Source organism: Electrophorus electricus, chromosome 3, assembly GCF_013358815.1.
Source record: "Electrophorus electricus isolate fEleEle1 chromosome 3, fEleEle1.pri, whole genome shotgun sequence".
Classification (NCBI taxonomy): domain Eukaryota; kingdom Metazoa; phylum Chordata; class Actinopteri; order Gymnotiformes; family Gymnotidae; genus Electrophorus; species Electrophorus electricus.
In genome coordinates this window covers 11169705-11195074 of record NC_049537.1, presented here as the reverse complement: position 1 = coordinate 11195074, position 25370 = coordinate 11169705, and the positions used below count along the sequence as shown (strand labels likewise).

The following is a 25370-nucleotide window of genomic DNA, read 5'->3' as shown; positions in this document are numbered from 1 at the left end:
TAACGAGATATTTCTTTAGTTAAAAGGGTCTGAACAATCATTATTGCGCCGGACCAGCGTTTCTCAGTGCTGGTCCTGGAATACCGAGCTGTACTGCACATTCTTTGTTTACCTCGCTAATACACCCATTTTAACTGTAGCTGTTGAGTCAGCTGTTTTGGAAGCATGGAAAACACCAAATCCTGCTCCTGGTACTTGCACTAAGGTACTGGTACTTGCACTACTGGTACTTGTACTAAGCAAGAGTTTCCCCGTTGTTTTATATTGTATGAACAATATATTGCAGTGCGTTTAAGGGAAATGTTCAGTTAGAAAATTATTGTGAAGATTCATTAACTTAGCTCATGGTACTTTCTTGACCCAGAGGACGTTAAACAACTACACGTTGTGCAATAGCATAAATGTTTAATAAGTAACAATGATGTATCAATTAACTTTGTTTTTTTCCCCATTGCAAATAGAATATAAGAATACAAAGAGTCAGAAAATCTTGTGTTTCAAAAATGAGATTTAATGTGAATTAATCTTAGTTGCCTAGGTGTTACAGCTTTGCAATTGTTTTAGCAGAATTATATGGAAACACAATACAGACAAAAACCATGTGATGACAATTTTCACAATGGTGCATCCAGTTCAAGATCTTTTAAGCAGGGATACTGAAATAAAGTAATGTTCATGGTGGTAGTTTGTGAGTTGAAACATGTCTGCTTTAAAACATCACCATCCAGCTGGATAGACATTCTTCATTAAAACTAATCTTCAGATCAGGATTGGGCCTCTATCCCTGTCTCACTGAAACTGGCCCATAATTTTAGGTGAAAAGCATTGTACACAACCGATATATTTGGGCTCTGTTATCTACTTAGAAGCGTTTTAGTTGCGTAGACATTCAGCATGGCTTTGTGAAGAGGTAGGGAATGCAGTTTCAATCAAATGTGCAAAAGAGGGTACATGGCTGCATTTTGTTCCCCGCAGCTTTCAAGGCATTGGTGACAGTCTCCATATTTCTTCAAGATTTCCTTAATCACAGTGTTAGCCATGCTATTGCTATCTTTCAAAGGAAGTCTCTTACAATTCAACCCTAATATCAGGACTAACTTGAGAACTGTGCTACTTTATTTCATGGTGAATATTTTTACACCTGATGCAAACGTGATACAAATACATGTGTTTAAACAGGTACATTTTGGAGACATTGAAGAGAGATTAGGGAAATTATGTAATTAGGAAAGTTTTAATTACAGATTAATGGATTGATGCTAGAGATAAAGTGCTTACATTTACAATCTTCTTCATCAAAGTTTTCACTGTATATCAGCAATGGTTCATTTCTTTGTCACATTCAGATCAAGTCTTTAACACCACACTCATGTTGGAGAACATTCATCTAGCACAACCTCTCTTCTTGCCATCAGTCTGCTCTCAGAAGAACTTCCAGAGTGTATATTACCGCTGCTTTGTTTTGAAGTTCTACTTATCTGGAGTCAGAAATAGGACAGCTGGAAAGTAAGCAGTCTTTCACATAAAGTCTATGAGAAATTTTGAGAGAGAGGAGTGGCACTTTATGATGATGTCATCCCACGCTTGACACAAGGAGGTAAGAGTCAAGATGAAGAATTACAACTCTAAAAATGAGGAAGCGGGAGAGCAATGCATACACCTTCCTCGGCCGCTTCCTTTAGCTCAAATGAAAATGGGTTTTTGGTTTTGCACCCCTTCCTCAGCAGGCAATAATTAGGGGCATATCCTGATTTGTTCCACAGGGAAGAACTAACCCACCTTGTCATGTCTCTAATTCTGCCCCAGCCAATGGGATGACAAATACTGTGATGTCATCACCTGATCCAAGTCTGTCATTGGGCAGCCGCCAACCTCGCTCTTTCAGAACACCGCGTGACCTCATGAGGAGATCCTGAGCAGCCAAAGTATACCTTTAACAAAGAGGAAATAAGTATTTCATAAGCCTTCATAAGTATTTCATATTATACAGCTAAGCATTTATTTCTAAAAACAAATATTGGTGCTTTGTGCAGTTTAAATAACACTGGAGTAACCAATAATCAAGAAATGTTTGTGCAGTGACATCTACTGGTGTGTCTGATGTAACACACCCAGAGTATATTTTAACCTCATCCTGTGAACAAGGCTTCTGTGGAAAAAAAAGATCAGCTAGATGCTGTTTGCATGTTAGTGTATTTTCCAGTACATTTAAGTAGGCAGGTTATAAAAAAGAGTTCAATGTTCAGTGTACCTTGTTGGATCATTCGGCTCATGGGTGGACAGAGAATTAGTCACAACATCAGCTACTTCTTTGTCAGAGGTCACATCCCACAATCCATCAGTGCCCATAACAAGGACATCATCAGGACCATGCTTGTGCTCTGAAATGTCATATACTTTCACCTGAACACAGAGCAAGAGAGCACAACAGGGAATTTGCTATTAATTAGAATCATAAAGCAAACTTTGCCCTGACTAAGCATGCAAGCTATTGCATACAAAAGAATGACAAAAAAAGTTTTAATTTATGTAGTCAGAGGATGGATGTATAACTAAGGCATTGAATAAGCAGGTGAAACTAAAACAAACAAGGCTCCAAGCCTACTTAGAAACCTACCTCTGGGCAGCAGGATAGGAAAGGTTTGATGTGAATGTTGGAGTTGTACACTTTCAGGTCATGATCACCTAAACCACGTGTCACTCCAATAGTGGCCATGACTCGGGCCTGCAAATGACCACACACAGTTACTCCCAGATCCTACTACAATCCCACTGTAAAGGATTACTGCTTCTCAGGCATTCATAATCACTAGAGGAAAAATGAATTTGCTCAGTTTGCTTGTAGACATTTACTTGTTTTAAATTAACTTATTTGTGCTGTGTTAGCAACTTAATGCAATATAATGTCATTACATTACACTGTAATACATACATAACAAGAAATTGTTTATACACAATCTGGTTAAGAATTTTTAACAGAGGGTCATTCTCTGTCATTACAAAAGTAAGAAGAAATGGGAATAAGATGAAGGTAAATATTGAGATCCAACTCTGCTGCTGAGAGCAAAGAAAGACACAAAAATAATAGAGCTCTGTGACTACAAGTGATCTGAGAATATAGCAGAGGCCACTTAGTGACATTTTCAGAATCTGATATGTTCATTCCCCCTAATTCTTATCCAGAAAATACTGATGCATTGAAAATACATCTGATTAATTCAACTTATTATAAATTATGGTATGAAACTTTGATCTTAAGTACCTTTTTCCCTTCTCCATAAATGAGGGGGAACTTGAGGTCATCTTCCACAATTGTCTTATATGCCCTACAATTCCAGTAATTAAAATGTTATTAGTGACATACACTCAAAAGAAGTACAAAATCCAGAGAAGTTAGCCACAAAGTTACAAAATAGTTAAGTAAGAAATACAGCCAATCTAACATCCAATGTAATACATCCAACGTAATCCCAATCCATACTTACCACCCAGTCATAGTGTGGTCTCTAAAGAGCATCTTCTTGCCCAGCTCCTTGTGTTGGATGCGCCGGGGGAACTCAATGTGTGTGAACTCATTACCAAGCAGTTCTGGTTTAAGGAAGCCCTTTACACAAAATGAAAGTTGGTTACTAAAAGTCACATGAAAAGGTAATATGATAGTGATTTAGAGTCGAATGTCAACAAGAAGAGGAATCTCTGCTCTGCTCTCTGGCACAAAGTTGTCACTGTGCAGAAATCATATTATATCTAGTAAACTCTCCTAAACACACTCTATGCTGGAAGGGTTGTTACACTGTACAATATAGTGGTTACAGTGGTGAGTAAATTAAGTATTTAGCATTATTTACCTATTTAAACAATAACAAGCTAGTGGTCTTGCTTTTTTGTGTGTGGCTAAAAATATATGAACTGAAGTAAAACAAATTCCCTCCATTTTTGTCTAGGCTTTAGGCTCTAGTGTGGTTTTGAGATGAGTCTGAGCTGAGTGGATGTGTGCTGGAGGTGGAGACTCACCAGGTACTGCAGCCTCTGGCGCTCACTCTCCGGCGTGAACTCATTGGACATGGGAATGACTTCATTATTGCGGACGATTATGGCTCTGAAAAGAAAAAAAACGTATGCTTAAACATATTTTTAATCAACAATTAGGACACATTATATGAAAAAAAGTTTAATAATTTAGGAAATCAAAATTGAATTCAGTTACGTGCAGATTTTTCGAGCAGTAAAGGTTGGTAATATCATAGTCCTGTTACCTGCTGTCTCCAGCGTTAGCTACATAGAGTTTCCCCATCAAATGCACTGCAGTCAAGGCACAACATCCCCCAGAAATGCTGTAAGATGCTTTCTCTTTCTCAATGAGGTCATCCTGTGGGGGAGGGGGGCACACCAACAATGTTATTTAACATTGGATAATTTCAGAATCCATAAGTGTTTGGACTTTTATGTACTTTTGGTTCTTAAGTGTAGCACAACTGAATTGAAACCACGGCTATTAAGGAAAGGGCATAATGTCATATTTAATTTGAAGCTGTGAACGTTCATATCACTCAAGCCATATACGAATTACAGGTCTTTGTCTTCTTAAATTAGAGAGACCAAGAGTAACTGGACAGTTGGATAGTTGGATTTTTTTCTTGGCCAAATATGTTTGTGTAGAAGGGAGCTAACAAAGGGTTTCTAGCTGATGTTAGATATGGTGTTTATGTTTAAAGTCTCTTTTTGTTGTTTGGTTTCAATATAAAGACCAAGGAAGTGTTGTATAAATAAATCAGACACATAGCCAAAACATCAGATGGGTCGAAATCTATTCTTTGTTAAATTATTAATAAGTAAAATTGTTCTTGTGAGCATAGCAATAGCAAATAACCACATGGACTATGGTAGTGGATGAACAAAGAATTCTTAAAGTCATGGGGGAAACCACTTTTGAGTTATTGAGCAAATCAAGTACAGTTGTCAGAATGTAGGCATAATACCTCAGATAGTTCACAATACGCAAACCACTTATAAACCATAAGAACAACAACAAAAAAAGCTTGTCTGAAATCAATGCTTGTCTGCATAGTCTGACCAGACAAGCATAGACAGACCAGATTATGTACCAGACATCAGACTTAACTAATAAAGCCCACCAACATAACATTTATTCTTTGTAAATACCGGTTCAATCTCAAAGATATCAAGTCCCAGAGCCCCATGGTCTTACCATCTGTTTGTAGGCATTCTCTATGATGCCCATCACCAGGCCCTCTAGACTGACCACCTTCTCCATGTGGAACCGAGCTATGGGATCTCCAGAGCCCTCTGGGTCTTCTGCATCCAGACAGGCTCCCTTCTTTTGTTCAGGCTGGTAAGGGCTCCCATTCTTGGCTAGACAGATGGGTGGTGGACTGCTTGGGTTTTCCAGAACATGGGCCACTTCACACAGCCGGTCTCGGATGAGCCGCGGGAGGAGCCTGGAAGCCATGAGGGCGGCTCCAGAGCCAGCATGACCATCAAATACACCCCAGAAGAGCATGGGAAGACCTTTATTGTCCTGGTGAAAAAGAGAGAACAGGAGAAAGGGGATATTTTTTATATATATATATATATATATATATATATATATATATATAGGCATCTTGCTGCATCTTAATTACATTATCGCAGATCAGTTTTCCTGACATGACCTGGTGATAGATTGAAAAGGAATGAAACACCTGGCCTGTATTCCCCTCTATCACACACACTTTCTCTTTCACACTCTCTCTATTACATTCTGTCTCTCATACCCCCTCATAATTATGCAACCTCTTTGATAAAAATAGATCCGTGATACTATGGGTTTAGGAGAATAAGAGAGTGGAGGATAATGGTTTGGATGTTTGACCAGTCAGTTAATGCATCCAAGAAATCAAGTCAAGGCTACCTTGCTTGTCTACATCTATGTGTGTATCTCTGTGTGTGCTATTAAAAGATAAGAGAGGCACTGAAAAATATCATCTGAGTATCAACTTTTAGTATGTGCAATGCTAAGTGCTGTCATGTATGGTCAAATAAGTCAGACTTGTCATTGTGTGTTTCCAAATATGAAAGCACAAGTAATACTAGGTTTGTAAAAAACATAGCACATACAGGACTGACAACATCTCTGATCAGTGATTCAATAGAAGTTGTAAGACAAAACTTATATGTCAGACATTTGCTGAACAATCCTTTTTGGTTTAACAGTTTACCTGGAACTGTATGATGAACTGTATGTGTGTGTGTGTGCGTGCGTGCGCGCGCGTATGCATGCTCATGCATATGTGTGTGTGCATGTATATGTGTGTACTCATGAGAGTGTGTATGCGTGTGTATGTATGCATGTATATATGCTTGCACATGCGTGTGCGTGTGTGTGTATTTGCGTGCAATTATGGATTTGTGTGTGAGTCTGCTGATGGTATAACCAGAGGAGGGTGGGTTCCCCTTTGAGTCTTGGTTCCTGTCAAGGCTTCTTCCATATGCTCTTAGGGAGTTTTTCCGTGCCATTATTGCCTTTCACTTGCTCACTGGGGGGCTTCAACCTGGATGTCTGTAAAGTTGCTTTGTGACAAAAAAATCCTCCATATAAATAAATTTGACTTGACTTGACATACAACTCACCCCACTGTCCTCTAACTGCACAGAGGCACGTTGCTGTTTGCCGCTGGGCTTCTTCACATACAGTACATCACATGAGGCCTGGTCCTCATTTAGCATGCTCTTTCCTGCATTTATCACCCTGAAAAAGAGGGACACAGAGCGAGAGAGAGAGAGAGAGAGAGAGAGAGAGAGAGAGAGAGAGAGAGAGAGAGAGAGTGCACAATCTTTCTAAAGCCACAACCAGAGGGTTTCCAAAAGTGTACCAGGTCTGCCCCTGGATTTAGATCTGAGTTTACTAAGATGTGAAATACATATTTTGCCAAACCTCTACAGGCCTACTCAGTAAGACTGCAATACTCTAGGAAGTTGTGGGAACATCACCTGAAAACAAAACCTACCATCAAATATAAAACAAATGACCTGCCTGTCTCTTTGCTGCAACCCTGGCATTTGCTGTTTTTTGGTCATTTAGCCAAGGCGTCAGTCATTGAGAGTTTATATTATGTATTTGGTTTCCAAGTTAGCTGATACTTATTTCATATATCACACATGTATCACCAAACATTTACTAAGTAGATATGAACTCAGATCTTTCTTATTTAAGACTAGGTTTGAATAAAGAAAACAAACCTCTAGTCTTAGAGGTTTACAGGCAGCCATATGCAAGTCACAGCAAAAGAGGAAGCACTACCCTTGTCCATGACTTCCTCTTCTCAAGTCACAAGTGCACTGTTTTACACCTCATAGCCCCTGAAGTCTCCCTTTCAACATCATTAGTTTTCTCAACCATGTGAAAGACCCTGAAGGCAAACAATTTGGGTAGGCATTTGAAGGTTTGCATTTCTATTGTGAGGTTATGGTAGCCCAGTGGTTAAGGTACTTGACTAGTAATCAGATGATTATCAGTTCAAGCTACCACTGTTGGGCTCCCAAGCAAGGCCCTTATCCTCAATTGCTCAAATTATGTTCAGTGAGAATTCTAAGTCGCTTTGGATAAAAGTATCAGCCAAATGCTGTTAATTTGGTAAATTTTTGCATGAAGGGAGGGCTGACCACATTAATCAGCTGATTCAAGATGAGTCATATCATTGATATTCTGTGCTACTTATTGGAGTAGTACCCTAGAATTATAAACAAATGCAATCTAACCACTGTAAAATACACATTAATTAGAACTTAAAACAACTCTTCAGCTTCACCTAGCAACTGATATCACCAAAGCCAGCACTCAAGCCATACACGTTATGTCATCATTGATGTCCTCATCGTTTGCAAACTTTGATGGTCTCTGGACTGAAAAAATAACCTTATCATAAGTTGCATAGTTGACTAACTTGATCTAAGTGCTGATGGCCAATCAGTTGGATTCTAAGTGGCAGCACCCTGGGTCATCCTGGCACCCCCTGGACAGAACTGTGCCAGGGATCTAAGGAGCTTCCAGAGCGGTGGGAAGTGTCCGGAGCTGACAGGCCCTCTGAACCAGACAGTAGTCTGCTAATGAAAGTATCGTGTTTCAGATCAATGGTCTGTCTGCACATTATGTGCAGCTGCAGGGTACCATCAGGTACCTTTATTCTACACCCCTTTAGATTCCTGGGTGCTTCTGATCTGAAAACATCTGTGGTCTCCTAGAGCATCCAAAGACCTTACAAAAGCAGATAGCATGTACTGCTTTCTTTAACCATGATGCACAACTCCTTAAGCTTGCTGGATCAATCTTTAGAAGTCATCTCTGTGTTACTCTCACCCACTTTCCCCCAGCTTCTAGACTTAATACATCGTCTGGCAGTATAGCATTATCTGCATACTTGCTTTATTGTCTAATTTTCTGGACAAAACTGAGCTGCTGCCCAAATGAAATCAGAAACCTTTAGCAAATGTAGACCTAATCACTTTGGTCTAGACACAGTTGAGCTCAAATTCTAGAAATCTAGAACCTGCACTGACTGATTTTAGACCTCTGGGTTAGATTGTACAGACATTAGCTGCTTTCTGTAATACAAAGATGAGGAACACCATAAAGAAGAGGCAAATGATTGCTGCAACATTAATAAACACTGCAGGATCATTATAGCCTCATTATCATTATTCATTATTAAAATCACCTTTCACAGGGTACAGAGCATCAGTACAATAGAGGAAGACACCAGAACTGGAAAAACCTGATGAGTAAGCTCCAGAATACAAATGAATTCCTAAAATGGCACCTCAGCTATGCTTCAAGACGTATTTCATCAGTGTTCTAGCTCAAACATCCCTCTGGTGACAGTGAAGTTAAAAAACAACACCAAACATACAAACAACAACAACAACAAAAAGAACTAAACAAGGTTGATGATAGAAAAACGTATGCTGATTCATTAGTGTGTGTTGATTACTGATTCACCCAGCTATGTTACCCAAACAAACAAACCAAGACCAATATCTATTTCTTTAGTTCCCAGGACATTCCTGGAAACATGTGATGCAGCTTCGATCCGATGCCAAGTTCAGGTCCCGGAGGTCTACTGCCCTGCAGGTTAGTGCCAGAATATCTTCAGGACCTGTGCACTGGCCCCTCTGATATAAAGCACTAATATAAACCATCGCAGCAGCATTTAGAAATAAACTACCTTTATAATATGGCTTGTATGGGTATGACTTAGAAAAGAAAAATCCAGTGTTAGCATAAAAAGGCTAAGGAAAATATGTCACAAGTGTGTATATTTGAAAAGAACTCTACAGTAGCAACAGTTTTTTTTACATTCCATAGTCATGAGAACTGACTGCAGCATCCAGCTAGGCTATAAGAAGTGTGTTGATATGTGATGTCATGAATAAGGCAATATTTTTTTAAACCATAAATTTGTTTGTAGCGCCACTCGTATTAGTACTGTAACTGCTGCAGCTCTACATTATGTGCAGTAATCCTGCTTGCATGCACACAGAATCCACAAGCAGTGACCCAGGTACTATGCCAAGGCGCCTATGTTCTTGGGAACATCAGTTACTTAAAAATAGTTAAAAGCACTTGGCCAAAGAAGCCAGATAGGTTTCTGAGCTCTTAGAGAAAACTCTGAGTTCATGTTGGACAGGTGATCCCATGTAATCAGTAAACACAAGTAGTGGAAAAGCTACAAGGTAAACATGGGTTTTTATGGTGGACATTTGCTTATACACTACCACATGCTAAGCCCCCATGCGTAATCTATCCTAATGTGCTTTGTAAGAGATGAGTCAACATTATAAAACAAAGAAACATGAAAAACATGCTTAATTCATTACTTCTGATAGGTGGAATGGCAGTTTCACTGTTACTTTTTAAGTAGGGCAAGGCACTGATGCTGCTGTGCAGCCCAGCTATGACAACAAGAGTTGGTCTTGTAGCTGTACTTCACGAATATAATTAGTGTCATTTCCTGTACCTCACGTTCTTCTTGGATATTCCTCATTAACCTCATGATGTGTGTGTGTGTGTGGGCATGTCTACGCTCGCACATATTAACAGTTATTTGTCACGTAGCCTGCCAGTGTCTTGCTGGCATTATTTGTTTGCTTAACATGGGAGAGCAACTCGATTTTGAGTCCTGATCTCTCCAGAGGTTACTGCTTGCTCTCCTTCTCTCTCTCTCTCTCTCTCTCTCTCTCTCTCTCTCTGCATTACCCATAGGCTGACGTATTGTTACCCTTGCCATAGTCTCTATTGCATCAAGACAGTACACTCAGCATCTTATCTATTAGAAACATCATAATACTCATAAATAAAGTCATCACTTGAATAGGTTCACTTCACATGTACAGTTACAGGGTGTTTCTACAGCGCCCTCTGCACATAGGGCTGGTGACGACCACTTCGTAACATGATACTGAGTTGCTGAACCACAGTGGTGACACTGGCAAAGTTGCAGCATGGAAGTAGTTGTTGCACCGTATCAGTGTATCAGGCATAACAGTGTTGTTTGAGTTGTTACACGTCAGTATCGCTGCTAAGCTGAGAGTGGTCCAACAACCGAAAATATCCAGCCAACAATAGTTCTGTGGTAAGAAAATACTGAACTGATGAAAAGATATAGGCTTGCTAACAATCTGTGCATAGAAACAGATGAACAACTGAACACGGCTTGAGTCTCTAAATGAACAGCTATAAAGTGTTTCTCATAAATAAATGGATCTAAATCAGAGGGTGGTTAGTGTACTCCATAGTGGGTAGTAAGTCTTCGACATACTCTGTCCTCAGTGACATGACACTTGTATTTAATTCAAAATATATTCAATTTTTGAAATTCTCAAAGGAAGTGCTAAGGTTTTACATGTGAATAGGGAATCTGCGTTATTTAAGAGACAAGCTTCATTGCTTGTGACACGTAACCATGGTCAATTTTCAGTCCAGTCCTCAGAGAACGCCAGGCAGTTCAGTGAGTTAACTTCCATGGACCTGTTCCAGCCAGCCAGTCATTGTAGAAGCCCTTTGGTCTTCCTTATAAGTAGATACACAAAATTAAACAGCAAGCAAAACAACAGCCAATATTCATTTATTTTAAAAGTCAGGAAGAAACAAACGAGTATTTCAGCACTCCTCGTATAACAAAGTGAATTGGCTGACAGGAACTGCTTTGACCAAGAGAATGAACTGATTGCCATGTTTCTCAATGAAATCAACTCAGGGATGTGTTGTTCGGTCAAAAGTGAATTTTGTGAACTTTGACAGGGCATACAAAAGACAAGAGAAATGCAAGAAACAATTAAGTTCATGTGCATGGTTACGTTTACTTGGCAGGGTCAGAGTAGGACACACCATAGGACACACTGCCAGAGTAGCACACACTGGCCTATGCATTCAGGTGGAAATATACAATGAAACAGTGAAAAAACCAGGGCCTATATGAACTGCCTGATTGATGTCACTTCACTGCTTGGCTGTCAAAATCTGGCTTTCAGAGGCCATGATGAGGGGAGGGAATCAGCTAACAAGAGAATGTTAGCCACGCATGATGATGTCTTAGCTACTCTCTTCCAGTCATGCTATGTGTTTTCTGGCATACCCTATTCCATTCAGAATTATTCTATTCCTGACACTAAAGCCACTGTCCTAAATGAAATCAAAGACAAAGTTTAAACTGCTCCCTTCTTTGCTTGGCAAGATGAGACAAATTTCATGTCAAGCACAACTGTCTGTTCAGAATGTAGATACTGCAGGCCAAAATTCAGGAGTGATTTGTTGGATTTCTTTATATTTCAGGAGGGCGAGATGCCCAGTCTGATGTTTTTAATGAACAGGGCTAAAATTACAAAGACAAATGTGTGGTTTCAAATGCATGATGTGGCTGTTGTCATGCCTTCCTCTCTGAATGGACCTTAGCCAAAAGGAAAAGATATTGCCCCAAATGCAATGTGTGTGCACTGCTATGCACATGAATTTACCTTGGCATTATCCCAGGGGGCAAAATGCTTGCCTGATGCTTGTTTTTTGCAACACTCTGGATTTCATCAGGCCATTGGATGATTATTGAGTTTTTTTTATGTTGAATACATATGAATAGGTATTTTCAAAAACACAGATTCAAGGCTTCTTGCTTTTGCAAAAGAAAAGAGGTCAGAGGAGGCTTTCAAAGCTGAGTATGCACAAGCAGCAAACCTCACATCAAAATGAACCAAGGTGAAAGCATCAGTGTCACAGCTTGCTGCAGGACACATAGGAAATCTGTACATGGCCATGTTAGACAATCTTAGCAAGCAGATTTCTCAGTGCTTTTCTAATTTTGAAATTATATGCTTCCTTGAACTATTCAATCAATTGATTAAATGAGACGGTCTTTCCTGGGGAGGCATTCCAAAATTTGCTATTAAAAAATTGTTAAAAATTAAGACCAATTTTTTAATCCTGGAAGACTAAAATCTGAGCTCCATGTTCTGAGCTCTAAGTTCCATCTGAGCTCCTTCAGGTCAAGAGTAGGAACCTGGGTGACTTTTTAGTGACCTTTACAGACATGAAGGAGGATAAAGTCATACAGCCACAACACAATGGGCCAAAACCTTTTCAGCAACCTTGGCCGTTGAGACGAAACTGGTCAAGTGCCTGTTGGTATGACAGGGTAATAGACCATTTCCTAGAAAAAGAAAGGAGTGCACAATTCACATATAATTAACAACAAATGTAATAATTGACTAATTCTAAACCTAAACTGCACCCCTTATTTCAAAGACCACCAGATGCCACTGGTTTGAGAAAATAACAGACTGGAGCAGTAAACAACATCAGCATAAAGGTAGAATATTAATAAAAAATAAATAAATATTACATAAAAATGTGCACTTCCAAGATGGCGGCATTGGCATACAACCGAACAAACTAGAATAAACTACAGCAAGCAAATACCACCATTTATTTACCATCTGAAGAATGTAAATGCAAATGTATATCCTTATGTAATGTGTACCCATTGGTAATTTACATGATTGTATCCCTGTACAGAGAGCAATACAGTTCAGGTAATGACTTTGTAACAGGTGGCAGATTCATTCATTCTTCACCATGAATGACTGAAAAGCTAGCTTTCTTTGATCTTGCTGACGTACCATGAGTAAATACAGTTTCACACCCTTACACACTGGAAATCATGTGACTTAATCCTGTATTGCGCTTTCATTTCGTATGTGGAAAGGCAGAGAGAGGATGTGTCTTGTGAGATGAGTATTGTGAGAGCAGTGCAATCAGAGGAGAACAAAGGACGAGGTTTACAGACACTGTGGAACGTTCATTGTTCACCCCTTTGAAAATCTACCTATGCCGCAGTTTAAATGAACTTCGCAATGAATCATTTATGCCAGCCTGCTGTCGACGTAGCCTACGTCACTATTGCACACTGAGAGATGGTGCACAAGGCTTAAAGTATGACGTCCCAACGCACTCAACTGAGGGGATGGTTGCCCTTGGCTAAATATGTCGTACAGCATCGCTGAGGAGAATGCTTCCATCTCACATAAAATATCAGACTAAGTAAACATAAACAATTAATAATAATGAAAGATGTTCCCACACCAGAATGAAACTCGCTGACTCCTTTTAGGATGGTATTTTAAGAAACTGTGACTCACTCTGCGTATCCCGTTCTCCACGGAAGCCTGATATCCCGCCTCAATACGATCACCGGTCTGGTGGCATGTTCGGTCGAGGACTGCAGCGACTCCGGTGTCAGTTCTAAAAACTCGGGGCGGCTATACGGGAAACGCGGAGGCAATGCATCTGTTCCACAGTTCTGTGCGTTCGCCGATCCGTGCTGGTGGTGATGATGGTGACCGTGAGGAATAATTCCACCCACCAGCGAAGACATGGCATTCTTAACTTTGCTAATCATTGCGGTAAAATGTTATAGCATGAATGGTGCGTAGAACTAATTCATGAAATCATAAGCAGCAAAAGCAAAAATAAACCAGCGGAGGTGAGACGCGATGCAGGAAGCGATCGCTTCTGACCCCATGTGACGTTTTGATAGACAATGTTTTCCTCATTGCGAAAAAAAATGCTCTCTCGACCGATATATCATCCGCGAGGCTTTAGAGTGGCACGGGAGTTCATCGTGACAGGTAGGCGTGGGAAATCTGTAGACTACGTCGGTACATCCAGTACAACGTCGACTTCGAAGCCTATGGGGTTACAAAATCAGGGGAGGGCGTATTGGATAGGGTATAAACTGCATTCCACAATAAACGTGCCGCTGAAAATATTAAGATGAACAATAATAATAATAATAACAATAATAATGACGGTATCAGTCAACCTGAAACCTTATGTGATATATTTGTAATAAATAAATAAATAAATTGTCCTACGTTTATTGGAGAATACATTTTAAATGCCCTAGATATAATTCTTGCTTTAGGGTTAAATAAAAATAAAACAATATGATGGACACGACGAGGACATTTGTGAGGATTTACAGTTTTGGACACAGGCAGTCAGGGGATGTGATTTGAATGTTTTGATTCAAGCTTCCACTGGTGCTGCAAAGCTGACAGTGACATAAGTGAATCCCCAGGAGATGCTTCTCTGAATAATGTTTTTAAGACTCATTTCCCCTCTTCACTCCCCAAAGGTCTTAAACTGGCACTTCTATTTGAACTCCACAAGGTGAGTCTTGTAAAGTTGGTTTTATCTCTACTGGCTCAAACGAAGGAGAACATATCCACAGAGCCAGGTAATGATCCATTCCTGTGATCACAATGATGTAAAAATCCTGAATTGACAAATAATAAAATTTGACACTTTTATGAATGAATACTGGCTGCTGATGACAATTTCATTGACTACTCATTGTTCCTATAGGAACTTTCCATTCCAGCACATTCTATAGTCTCATTCTTAAAAGGCTGCAGCCTATTGTTGCAACATATTATTAATGCAATAAGGCAGACGGCATTTGGAGTGACGATACTGCCATCTCTAGGTTGGAAGAGAGTCCAAAATGCCAAAAAAATGAGAATTTAAAATCTAAGCCAGAAAGACAATGCTGGTAGACATGAGCACATCTCTGCAGAATTCAGAGTGTAGTTAAATTCAGAATATTCTCTCTAACATAGCTCATGAAGGGCTTTAATCTGATGTTATGCATGAATAATAGCTAAAGCAATGTTTTGACTCTTCCGCACTAGAAGAGTACTTGCACTGGACCTGGGTATCTCTGCTATAAGGGCTCATGTATTCAGGTTTTTGAATCCAAAGCTCTCATACAGCAGGGCAAATGGTGGAAAAGGGAGCATACTTACAAGACACTTTTAAACATCAAGAACAATTTTTATTGTTTTGTCTGTACTTTAGTATATGTTATTTAAAATGAGGTAACAGCTATGAAATTAATGTGTGCAGTGTCTCTTTGACTCAAATACTGGGGAACTGTGTAAGAATTACAAAACTTATTAAGTCTATCAATTTAGGGGACCAAAAGCATCACACAATAGGCAGATCAGCTGTGTGTGCTGTTATGTCATTAGTTCCACAATGAGGTGATCTAACCAATAATCTAACAATGAGGAGAGTATGCCAAAGTTTACATCAAGATGCAAACCATCGATAAGTCTCAAGAACAGAAAAGCTTTACTACATTTTCCTAATAAGGAATAAAGCCTGTAGAGGTCTGGGACATGCACTAGAAAGATGAAAACAGGAAGATGTCAAGAAAAAAAGGAACTCATGAGCCAAAATTTACCACCCCATCTGTGAAACCTGCTGTCACTGGTATGAACACCTGATGGTGTAACTAACTTACTTTACTGTTGCAATATGTTGCAGTTACTAATATTGCAAGGGACCTCAGTGGAACAAATATTATATACAGAGAGATCTTGAAGGAAAAGTTCATCTCAAATCGATAAAATGTTCTACTAACTTTTCATGCAGTCTGTTAACATACAAGCATGGGAAGTATGTAGATAAATGCAAAATCTTTACCAGTAAACAGGTTAAGAGACCAGAAACCAGGGAATCCAGAATAGAAACATTAAAAAAATGCAAGACACTGGCTCAATAACATGTGAAACAGCAGCAACATTTTATGACAGCAAGAGAGGGAACATGAGTTAAGCACAGGAACATGATGAAAGGAAGTAATATATGTACTGAGACCATGGCTGAGACTACCAAGGGACAGAGATGGATAACAAAAACAGGTGTGTGGGAGGAGCTTGAGACAAATAAAAGACAAAACACAAAGAAACATCTTTACAATAACATAAATAACCCATATTGTCTTGTGAATCACAAAGCTAAGTATGTATTACATTAAAAAGCAGTTTGAGGCCAGTGTATGAAGATTTGAGCATGTAATTAGGGTAATCCTACACCAAACACCCCAACATACAAGCTTCTTATTCCCACGGTACTATATTTATGACATGTCAGTGCTGTGTATGCTCTTCACGCGTGCATGCATGACTGCACAGTGATCTGCATGTTGTTAGCCGGAAGTCAAGGATCTTTAAACAAAAACATGAATAAATATCTTCCACCAAAAGAGGGAGCCAGTACACAAGAGATGAAAGTTAAGTGCCCTTTAACAAAGCATCTTTTAATGATGCTCCAGTTGTCATTCAACACACATCATTCTCTCTTTCTCTCCATACCACACCCCCGCTTTTCAGGACTGAACAGCCACTTAAAAACAATAGCCTTCAAATATGATCACTTTAATGAATATGATTGTAGTGGAGCTCATAAGCATTATTTATGTATCGTTGCCTAACAAACATGCCAGCCCAAGGCTTCTAGAGTGACCTGACCAATTCATTCATTTAAGCATTCATTATATTTTTCCATTAGCTGTGGCTTCAGTAAATGTTTCTCACATGGTAAACATGGTAAACCATAGCCACGGCATTGGGGAAACAGATCCCTGAGAACCACAGGCTTTCTAAGTTCTATTCATTCTCTTCAACACTCCTGTAATTTATAGTTCCTTAGATCTAGAGCATGATAAAATACTACTAATATGATTAATGCAGAGTTTGTAATTGGAGTGAGTGCCTCAACAGTCAAGCATATCATCATATCCTGATCATCATGATAGACTTAGCATTTGCCACATGCCCAATTACAGTATGCTAAACTGCTTCATTACCTATGCAGCAGAGGCAATCAGTGTCATATGGTTCTTCTAAACTTAACTGCTATCTTTCTGACAGGGCTTTTCCCTCCAGTTCTCAGCCTCTACCAATTATACTGTAAAAATAATGCATACTTCCATGAAATTCATAAGTGTCTGTTAGCCTTCCATGAGAACAGGGTGTGATCCTAGAGGCAATGGACCAAACAGTCAGCAGAAAGCAACAAACTGTGCTGGACTTCACAACTACAGTTGTGCACTAAAGCCCTGCTATGAAATATATGACAGTTACTTGTTTCTTACAAGAGAACATTTAATTGCTGACATCTACTGGTCACTCTAAGATGCTGTTCCTTGCATACTGATGACAACTGTCATTATAGCTTTTGACTATCACTGATGTGCATAGCATAGATGTCAGACAATCGATAAAACAAACCTCAAACATCAAGCATCTGGTAGGGCAACTTTTTTGTCATTAATTTATTTAAATTTTTTTATTTCAATATAAACATCTCATTTTTAATTGCATTAAGTATTCTAAACGGTATGTATGTGTCTGTCAGAGAGAGTGAGAGACAGAAAAAGAGAGGGAGAGTGTCAGAATGAAAGAGAGAAAGAGGAGGAAAGAGATAAAAACAGAGTGTGCCCGAGAGAAAGAGAGAAAGACAGGGAAAGAGAAATAGAGAGAAAGGGGTAGTAATGGCCTCTGGGCAGAGCTGTATCAATTATTCAACATGGACTATAGTTAATGGTCACATAATGCAACAGGTCTCTCTCTCTCTCTCTCTCTCTCTCTCTCTCTCTCTCTCTCTCTCTCTCTCTCTCTGTCTCATACCACTTATCTTTTTTCAGCACATATAAAGCCATTGTCTTTAAGTTTACGGAAATGGAAAAGACAAGCACAGGTTCAACTGGAGGACACTGCATTTATGTGCAGGGCCTGCCATTTTAAGATAACATGTTCTGCACACAGAATATGTTTCTTAATGCTCCATTACTTTTCAGAGGTGATTTTTGACCTGAGCTGACATAGGAGCCTGGAAGAACGATGAATGTGTTTCTTATTTCATCTGTTTGAGCAGAGGCTATTGTAAATAGTTTAATACAGCCACATATTGATGCAGAGGCCTGGCTTGCCTTGCCTGCTGCATGTCATTAACATGTCAGTACATAATCAATTAAGCCCTGACATTTTGTTCTTCAGGATGGGGAGAACATTACAGCACACCTCTATAAGAAACCATCTAACTCTTTACTTCCTGCCCTAGTCTTCAGCAAAGCAGGTAGAGCCTCATGACAGCATCTCTAAGCTATTGTGTGCATTTTTAATTTCCTTGTTGTATGTGCCATGTAATATCGGGCAACTATGGAAACTAAGCAATGTTCTGAGCAGAAAGTATTTTTTTTTAAATAAAAGGAACATCCTCATATGAAGACAGTAGTTTATTTCCATGTGACGTTTTAAAATTGCAGTGTCTTCATTAGGTAGTGCTGAACGACCTGGAAGCAGTGTGTCTCAGAAATTCACAGGTAGCTTCCTGGAGACTCTTCAATCACAGCAGTTTTCTCTACCCTGTCAAGGATGGCCATGTCCTTAAGGGCTGTATCTGTGTGTGCAGTCATCCATTTATGTGCAGATTGGAGGTTGGCAGATGAAGCTCCTTCTGAGCAAGGGTTACATGATGTAAGGACATGGACTATCATCCATCAGTAGTAAAGCAGGACAGATTAGCTCTAGATTCAAGATCCTCCCTTACATTCATCTCCCTGCTCTGTCCCATAAGACTTAAAAGAGGCAAAGGGCCATTATGCTAGGAGACCTAGTTCATATATATATATATATATATATATATATATATATATATATATATATATATATATATATATATACACACACACATAACAATAATATCACTGAAGATCTGTGTAGAAAAGTTAGAGAAGTCATTCCTTTACCTGTTTTACATACAAATGAAATAATCCCAGACAGAATAGCTTTGATTTTAATACTTTGTGTAAATTTAAGCAAGCCTAAAGCAGTGAATCTTGCATGTGGAATTTTCTTTAAGTCTGGCGGTGAAGAGGAGGGTGATATAGTTTATAATGCCAGTCCACTTTTTCCTTTGGTCATTAAAGGTGAACTGTTGTGTGTGCCATCAGTGAGCACAAGCAATCTCAGGCTCTATTGATTACTGCTTCCCCTTTGCCTTATGGATGTAAAACAGCAGAGGCAGGCCGATGTAATGATATTACCAAAATGGAAACCTTTTCAGAGCAAGAGCTAATGGTCTAGGCAGTACCTAGGTGAAAAGAAGGCTTGGCAACTAAGAAAGTAACAGAACCTTGTGCATTCTTATTGAAATTTCAGATCCTGTAAAGATGTTGGAACATTTTTCAGTTTCAATCCCCCAAAAGGGGAAACTTTTTTTTTTTTTTGCTTTGGTGTAGCCTTCAACTTCATCTGTTCTGTTAGTGTATTTCTACAAACTTTATCATTGATAACTCTGCTGATTCGGAGAGAGCAGTGTTTTTATATCCAAGCTGAAATTTCTCTTTTTCCCAAAATTTATTATTAACCATTTACTTTCTATTCACTAGCCTATTATATCTTACTAGGACAAACAAGACGTTACCAAGGTAACCACTGGGGGGTGCCATTTTACAACATAACAGGGTGAGCGCACGCATCTCCCCAGTGTTTCGTTCAGATTCTTGAAGTGCTGAACGCTTCAGAGGCGAGAAGTCGAGAGCCCTGCCTTCCGGTCTCGACAGAACTCCGGCTACAACATTTCTAACACGTCGCTTCCATAGATGACTCAAGCAGCTAAAGCCACATTCTCAATACCAGATGAGAGGAAGGAAATTGATAAAGGGATTTTGCGTAATTGAGCCCTCTATCACATAATTGGGACTGAAGAGCTGTTCGTAATTGGTCATCCAAAGTCGCGCTCTCATCCGGCGGGGAAGTTTGGAGGCAGCGCGCGTCGTCTAAGGAACTTTGCCAAGGCTCGAGTGCGGGAAGGAACTTTGCCAAGGCGGAGCGTGGACGTCTAATTTTAGATTACATTTTGACTAATGAAATACAGGTCTAGAAAGCAATAAATAATATACATATCGTGTTTTTACCTGTAGGTGATGCTTTTCTTGGGGACGTTTTTGCGCAAAGGAAATGATCAACCTTTGACACTGTCGGGTTTTTTTCTTTGACAATGGAACGCAAATGAGACGGCTATTTCCAGATTTTTATTAACGTTCAACGACAGGTAAGCACGTTTTATCAGTTAGTTATACAATAGTTATTTCAGATACTTGGATTGAGTTTAATTATGTGAAATCCAGTAGTCGTAATATTCAGATATTTGCATGCACTGTAACAGATTCGTAAAACCCCAAGCCTCAAGCCATCTCATTTGAATGCATACTTCAGAGAATTCGTTATACTCGAATGCTCTGTTCATAATAAATAGAACACAAAACACAAGACAGGTTTAAGAATTTAGATTTACGCATTTTAGTATTGTCTATTATGCTGTGATTTTAAAGACAACTGATTATAATCAGTATAATTAAGTATAAAAGCAGCACTCTGGCGGACTTTCATCTCGACAAAAGGAAGAGTGGAAGTCCAGGATCACAGCAGGTGTGCAACACCAACAAATTATTAACGCAGCTACGTCAGACAATTACTGCACCATCATAGCTTGATGGCGATAGAAATTTTGGCAAATCTGTAAGTACTGATGAGGACAACAAAGGTGATGATGATGATGATGATGATGATGATGATGATGATTAGAGTGGCCGCAGAGATTATAGAGCTGGCAAAGGGGCCAATAGTGTTTGCAGAGCTGTTGTTATTGCCGCTGACTGTGAGGATGAGTATGCTGATGAAGATGGCTCCACATGGAACGTTCACACATGAAAAAAATTACTTAAAGTGTTCACTGGTGAAAGAAACCCCTGACTAGAGCAGTAGTGTGTCATCTATAACTTGGCTGAGGCAGCCCGAGGCGGGCATCATTCCCAAAATCATTAATAGATGTGAGTTCATCTTCATTTACATTAATTATCAAGAAATTACGGAATAGAGTACCGAGTAGTCATGAGCTAGTCAGGCAATAATATCTGCATATGTTTAGCAAGCCCTCAAGAAAAATCTCGATCTCTGTCATTGCACAAACTGAGAGTAAGTTGTAAGGACTGAAAAACAAACGGATAAAATAAGATTGAGCAAAGTGCAACTATTACTAATATTTAGGAGCTATAAATAAATAAATAAATAAGCTTAATAAAATAATGTACAGAGGGGGAAATCTCCACTTAATCTTGTTAAGAGGGTCAGGCATGACTTCCCTTGCTTTGTGTATTTCTTCTGCTCTTGTGACACCCGCCGCACTGTTCCACCATTCTTTCACGTGCCCTTCATCTTCTTTTTCCAAGTCTTGTGTGCGGTCAGCTGTTTTTCGCAATTAGCGCTATCATCGCATTTCATCCAGCGGAACAGCGCCGGTAATAACCTTACAGCTCTTGTTGCACGCTGATACTATTCGCCCTTGATTAATTGCAGTCCCAAGACAGCGGGGGGAAAGGTGCCGTAGATCTTCTCTTTCACACCCCGTGACAAGTGACCCATTACAGTGTTTTATAGATCGCCGTCAGCAGCCCTTGAAAACGCCCGTGGGTCTGTTGGCCGATGGTTTTATTGTGGGGTGTTATTTGTGGGAATTGCTGACGGGTAGAGCAAAGGACCCATACAGGAATCATTCTTTCTTTCTTTCTTTCTTTCTTTCTTTCTTTCTTTCTTTCTTTCATTCTTTCTTTCTTTCTTTCTTTCTTTCTTTCTTTCTTTCTTTCTTTCTTTCTTTCTTTCTTTCTTTCTTTCTTTCTTTCTTCAAATTAGAATGGATAGCTGAAGAGGCCTATCTAAAGTTGTGATTTGCTCATCAAGTCGGATGTGAGCTATAGTGCACAATCTATTTGGTGTGTTGTAAATAGTGCTTAATCTGTATTGCCTGCTATAGTGCATAACAAACAAAAAAATTAAATTTCTATTACAGACCAAATTATGCTAGTTATTAATCTGGGCATGATAGAGCACTGTTTTTGAATAGTCAATACTGTTCATTTAACAATACAAATCTTCAGACCCATTACTTAGCACACTAAATATGTGATTACCTATCATTTTAATGAGTGGTACTTTCAATCCTTTTCCAAGATGTGCTAAACCAATTACCTCTCGCCAGACTTTTTCTGTGCTGTATCTCTGGCCAGGTTTAAAACTTGGGTGAGGCTGAATGAGCTCTGGCCAGGTAAGGTGCATGATAGATATATGGCAGAGGAATATGTGGGATGACCTCTTCCATCTGTCTGCCAAGACAGGTCAGTACAGCAACCCTTAACAGTAATGAGATGACAAGTGACTTTTAACAGCTTCTTACACTGGCAATGAAACAAGAATTCGGGAGCATTCGGAAAAGACTAATGAAGGGAGCATGTGTAGCTGGAGTACATCCACATACTTGATTCTACTATATGTGTTAGTCCTTAAGACAGGATGAGCATATGTCTCCTTTCTGATACTGGAGAAAGACAGGTGGAGCTTCCTTTGAATAGTGGTTGTTGGGGCCGGTGCCTGGCTCCAGCCTGTTGTTTCTTCCATAAAGGCCAAGCTAATGCTTTCTTTGCGCAGGCAGATTTTGGAACAAAGCTCGGGGCAACTTTGGCTTGCAGTGAGCGTAGCCTAGGATTACTTTACATGCATGAGATGGCAGATGATTTATTGCAGAGGTGAGAGGAGATGAAACTGAAGTGCGAGCGGCACATCCAGCACGTTTTGTTTCCAAAAGAACAGCGGAGCACCGGTGTCCTTACCCTTTAGCCTGCTGTTGAATTTGAGAGGCACTAATTCAGGGATATTGCTTTGCATGCTTGTGCTGGTGAGTGGGGCCAAGACTGGCTGGATATGCTTTTGTCTTCGACCCTCTGTGCTCCATGATTTGGACTGTCACCGTGTCAAACTAAATTCAGTGCGAACTGTGCAGTTTGGGGCGTTTAAGCAGTGTACAAAAGCAGTGCTTGTGGCAAAGAGAAAAATCCCAAGTCTTCTCTTCCTGATCATCTGTGCTTTGCTAAAATGTATGCATTTTCATAGTGATGTCACACAGTGCTGTAAAACCAGCCTGCACCGAGATTGTGTCTGAATGCTGATCCAAGCCTGATCCAGTGCTGACCACCTTTTCCCATTCAATATAAAATTGTATGCATTTTAAAACAAAAGAACACCAAATTCTCCTCAATAACAGGTTTATGGGTAGAACAGTTAATAAGCCTGCAAGTAAAAGCTAACTGGATTTTCAGGGTGTTGCCTATCCTAGATCCACAGCCATGTGGCAGCTCCTTGAAGTCCCATGCAGCATGGAGTCTACAAACTGCATCCACACTATGGTGCTCCACTCAGAGATGCCTGCCGCACCCCCTCAGCAACGTGCCCGGACGTCGTGGGTGTAGTGCCTGCCAATTGCCTGAGCCGTGACAGCTCATAAGAGTGGGGGCTTATCCTTTTCTCAGCGTGAAACAAACAACAGCGGCTCCCCAACATCACAATATGTGCTTGAATACACCAGCGTGAGCCATCTGGATGAGAGCAGTGGAGTGAGGCGACATGCTAGCTCCCGCCTTTCAAACACATGAAGGTTTATGGTAGCGTAGAAAATTTGGGTTGAATTGCAGTTAAAGGCAGAACGATATATCAGTTTATGAATTCTATTAGTTGATATTTTAGCCTTTTAGAAATCATTGCATGTGCAAATTAATCCATTTATCTTGTGTGCTCTCAGAGGATTCATCCCTGCACCAAACTGGAGTTCATTTGATGTCTAAATCTAATTCATTCCAGCCCTTCTCAAAGCAGGTTTGGTTCACCAAGGGGGAGTTGCATTTGTTATAATTGTGGTATTTACTATGCATTGTTTTAGAGTGTAATTATCATGATGGCCGACATATGTAAGGTTTATTTTTAATTGCTGTCTGACAGAAACACTATTTGCATTATCAATATCAATATGATTATGCTGTGCAACCTGGAACAACCTGGAACAACCAGAAACAAACTCTAGTGAACAAACTGATTGGATTTTGCAGCAAGCGAGAAGGCTTTGTTAGCTGAGAGTTCACAAGTGGAAGCTTCTGTATAGAAAAACCAAAAGGCGTGAGGAATGAAGGGTAGATAGATATGAAAGAAAGAAAGTGAGGAGAGGAAGAGAAGGACAGAGAGACAGAGGTAGGGACTCCATGTTTTATAGATGCCACTTAAGAGAGCATGCCAGAGTGGAGGATGGCTGCAATGAACTGTAACCAAACGAAACGCCGTGACAACAAACAAGCAAATTGGTTGCCTGGGAGCCCTTGGTAGGCCCTGCATCAGGAAGGAGAGAAGACCCCATCTCATGGTACAGAGTGCTCCTCAGAGATTAAACTGCTGAATTATATTTCCCTCCTTTTTTCCTGCCCCCTTCCACTCTCTCTGTTTGTCTAGCTCTCCCATTCTTCTCTGTCTCCTTACTCCCTTTTTTTTTTTCCGGCGGCAACCGATGTGCCAGAAGAAGGTGTGGAGAAGGCAGGTATATATCCAGCAGTATTACACCAGCCACACTGCACCCCTCAGCTGTCCACCCCGTATAGCCCTGTGCTACCCCAGGACCCATCACACTCTGGTTAGCTGGCATTGTTGTGAATCGACGTGTAAACATACAGTGAAATTGCTTGGGGCGGGTTCCCCCTGTCACCACTCCATTTTGCTCTCTCTGGACCTATTTTCAATACGCCACTCAAAAGAGCAAGTCATATTACCATAAGTCTTCACTATCCCCTAGCACTGGGTAAGGAAATCTTTCTACCGTTCTTCTCATGTGTCCACCATATTCCATAGTTTGGGCTCATACAAACATTTGGAGCCTTGCAGTCGATTTATCTGTAGTACAACTAGCATAGAATTGTTTTCTTAGAATTATAATCTCCTTTATTCATCAAAAATACTTTTCCCTTTTGGATGGATTTGCCTTTATGTTTTTTTCCCTCAAATATAGTTCTGTATTTGTTGCATATAAAATAAAGAGTGCTTCATAAAAAGCAGAGAGCAGGCAGCAGTGCACCTGTGCCTGCCAGACTCTGCTGTGACTGTGG

General features: G+C 39.9%; 2 protein-coding genes across 2 annotated transcripts in view; one reads left to right on the top strand and one right to left on the bottom strand.

Annotated features, from left to right (window-relative positions):
- Nucleotides 1–493: 493 nt before the first annotated feature.
- On the bottom strand, nucleotides 494–14229 carry ppm1j (protein phosphatase, Mg2+/Mn2+ dependent, 1J). Its single transcript, XM_027019178.2, has 10 exons — nucleotides 13684–14229; nucleotides 6631–6748; nucleotides 5210–5539; nucleotides 4257–4369; nucleotides 4015–4099; nucleotides 3486–3604; nucleotides 3263–3326; nucleotides 2618–2725; nucleotides 2252–2403; nucleotides 494–1931 (listed from the first exon to the last, which is right to left on the bottom strand). The coding sequence occupies exons 1-10, from the start codon at nucleotides 13941–13943 to the stop codon at nucleotides 1784–1786; spliced, it is 1497 nt and encodes a 498-aa protein (XP_026874979.2). The 5' UTR covers nucleotides 13944–14229; the 3' UTR covers nucleotides 494–1783.
- A 5713-nt stretch (nucleotides 14230–19942) lies between these two features.
- The window catches only part of si:dkey-238f9.1 (chemokine-like protein TAFA-2), a 54620-nt gene continuing 49192 nt past the window's right edge, over nucleotides 19943–25370 (top strand). The window contains exon 1 of the mRNA XM_027019207.2: nucleotides 19943–20449. The gene's annotated coding sequence lies outside the window, so the exon portion shown is untranslated. The remainder of the gene's footprint in view (nucleotides 20450–25370) is intronic.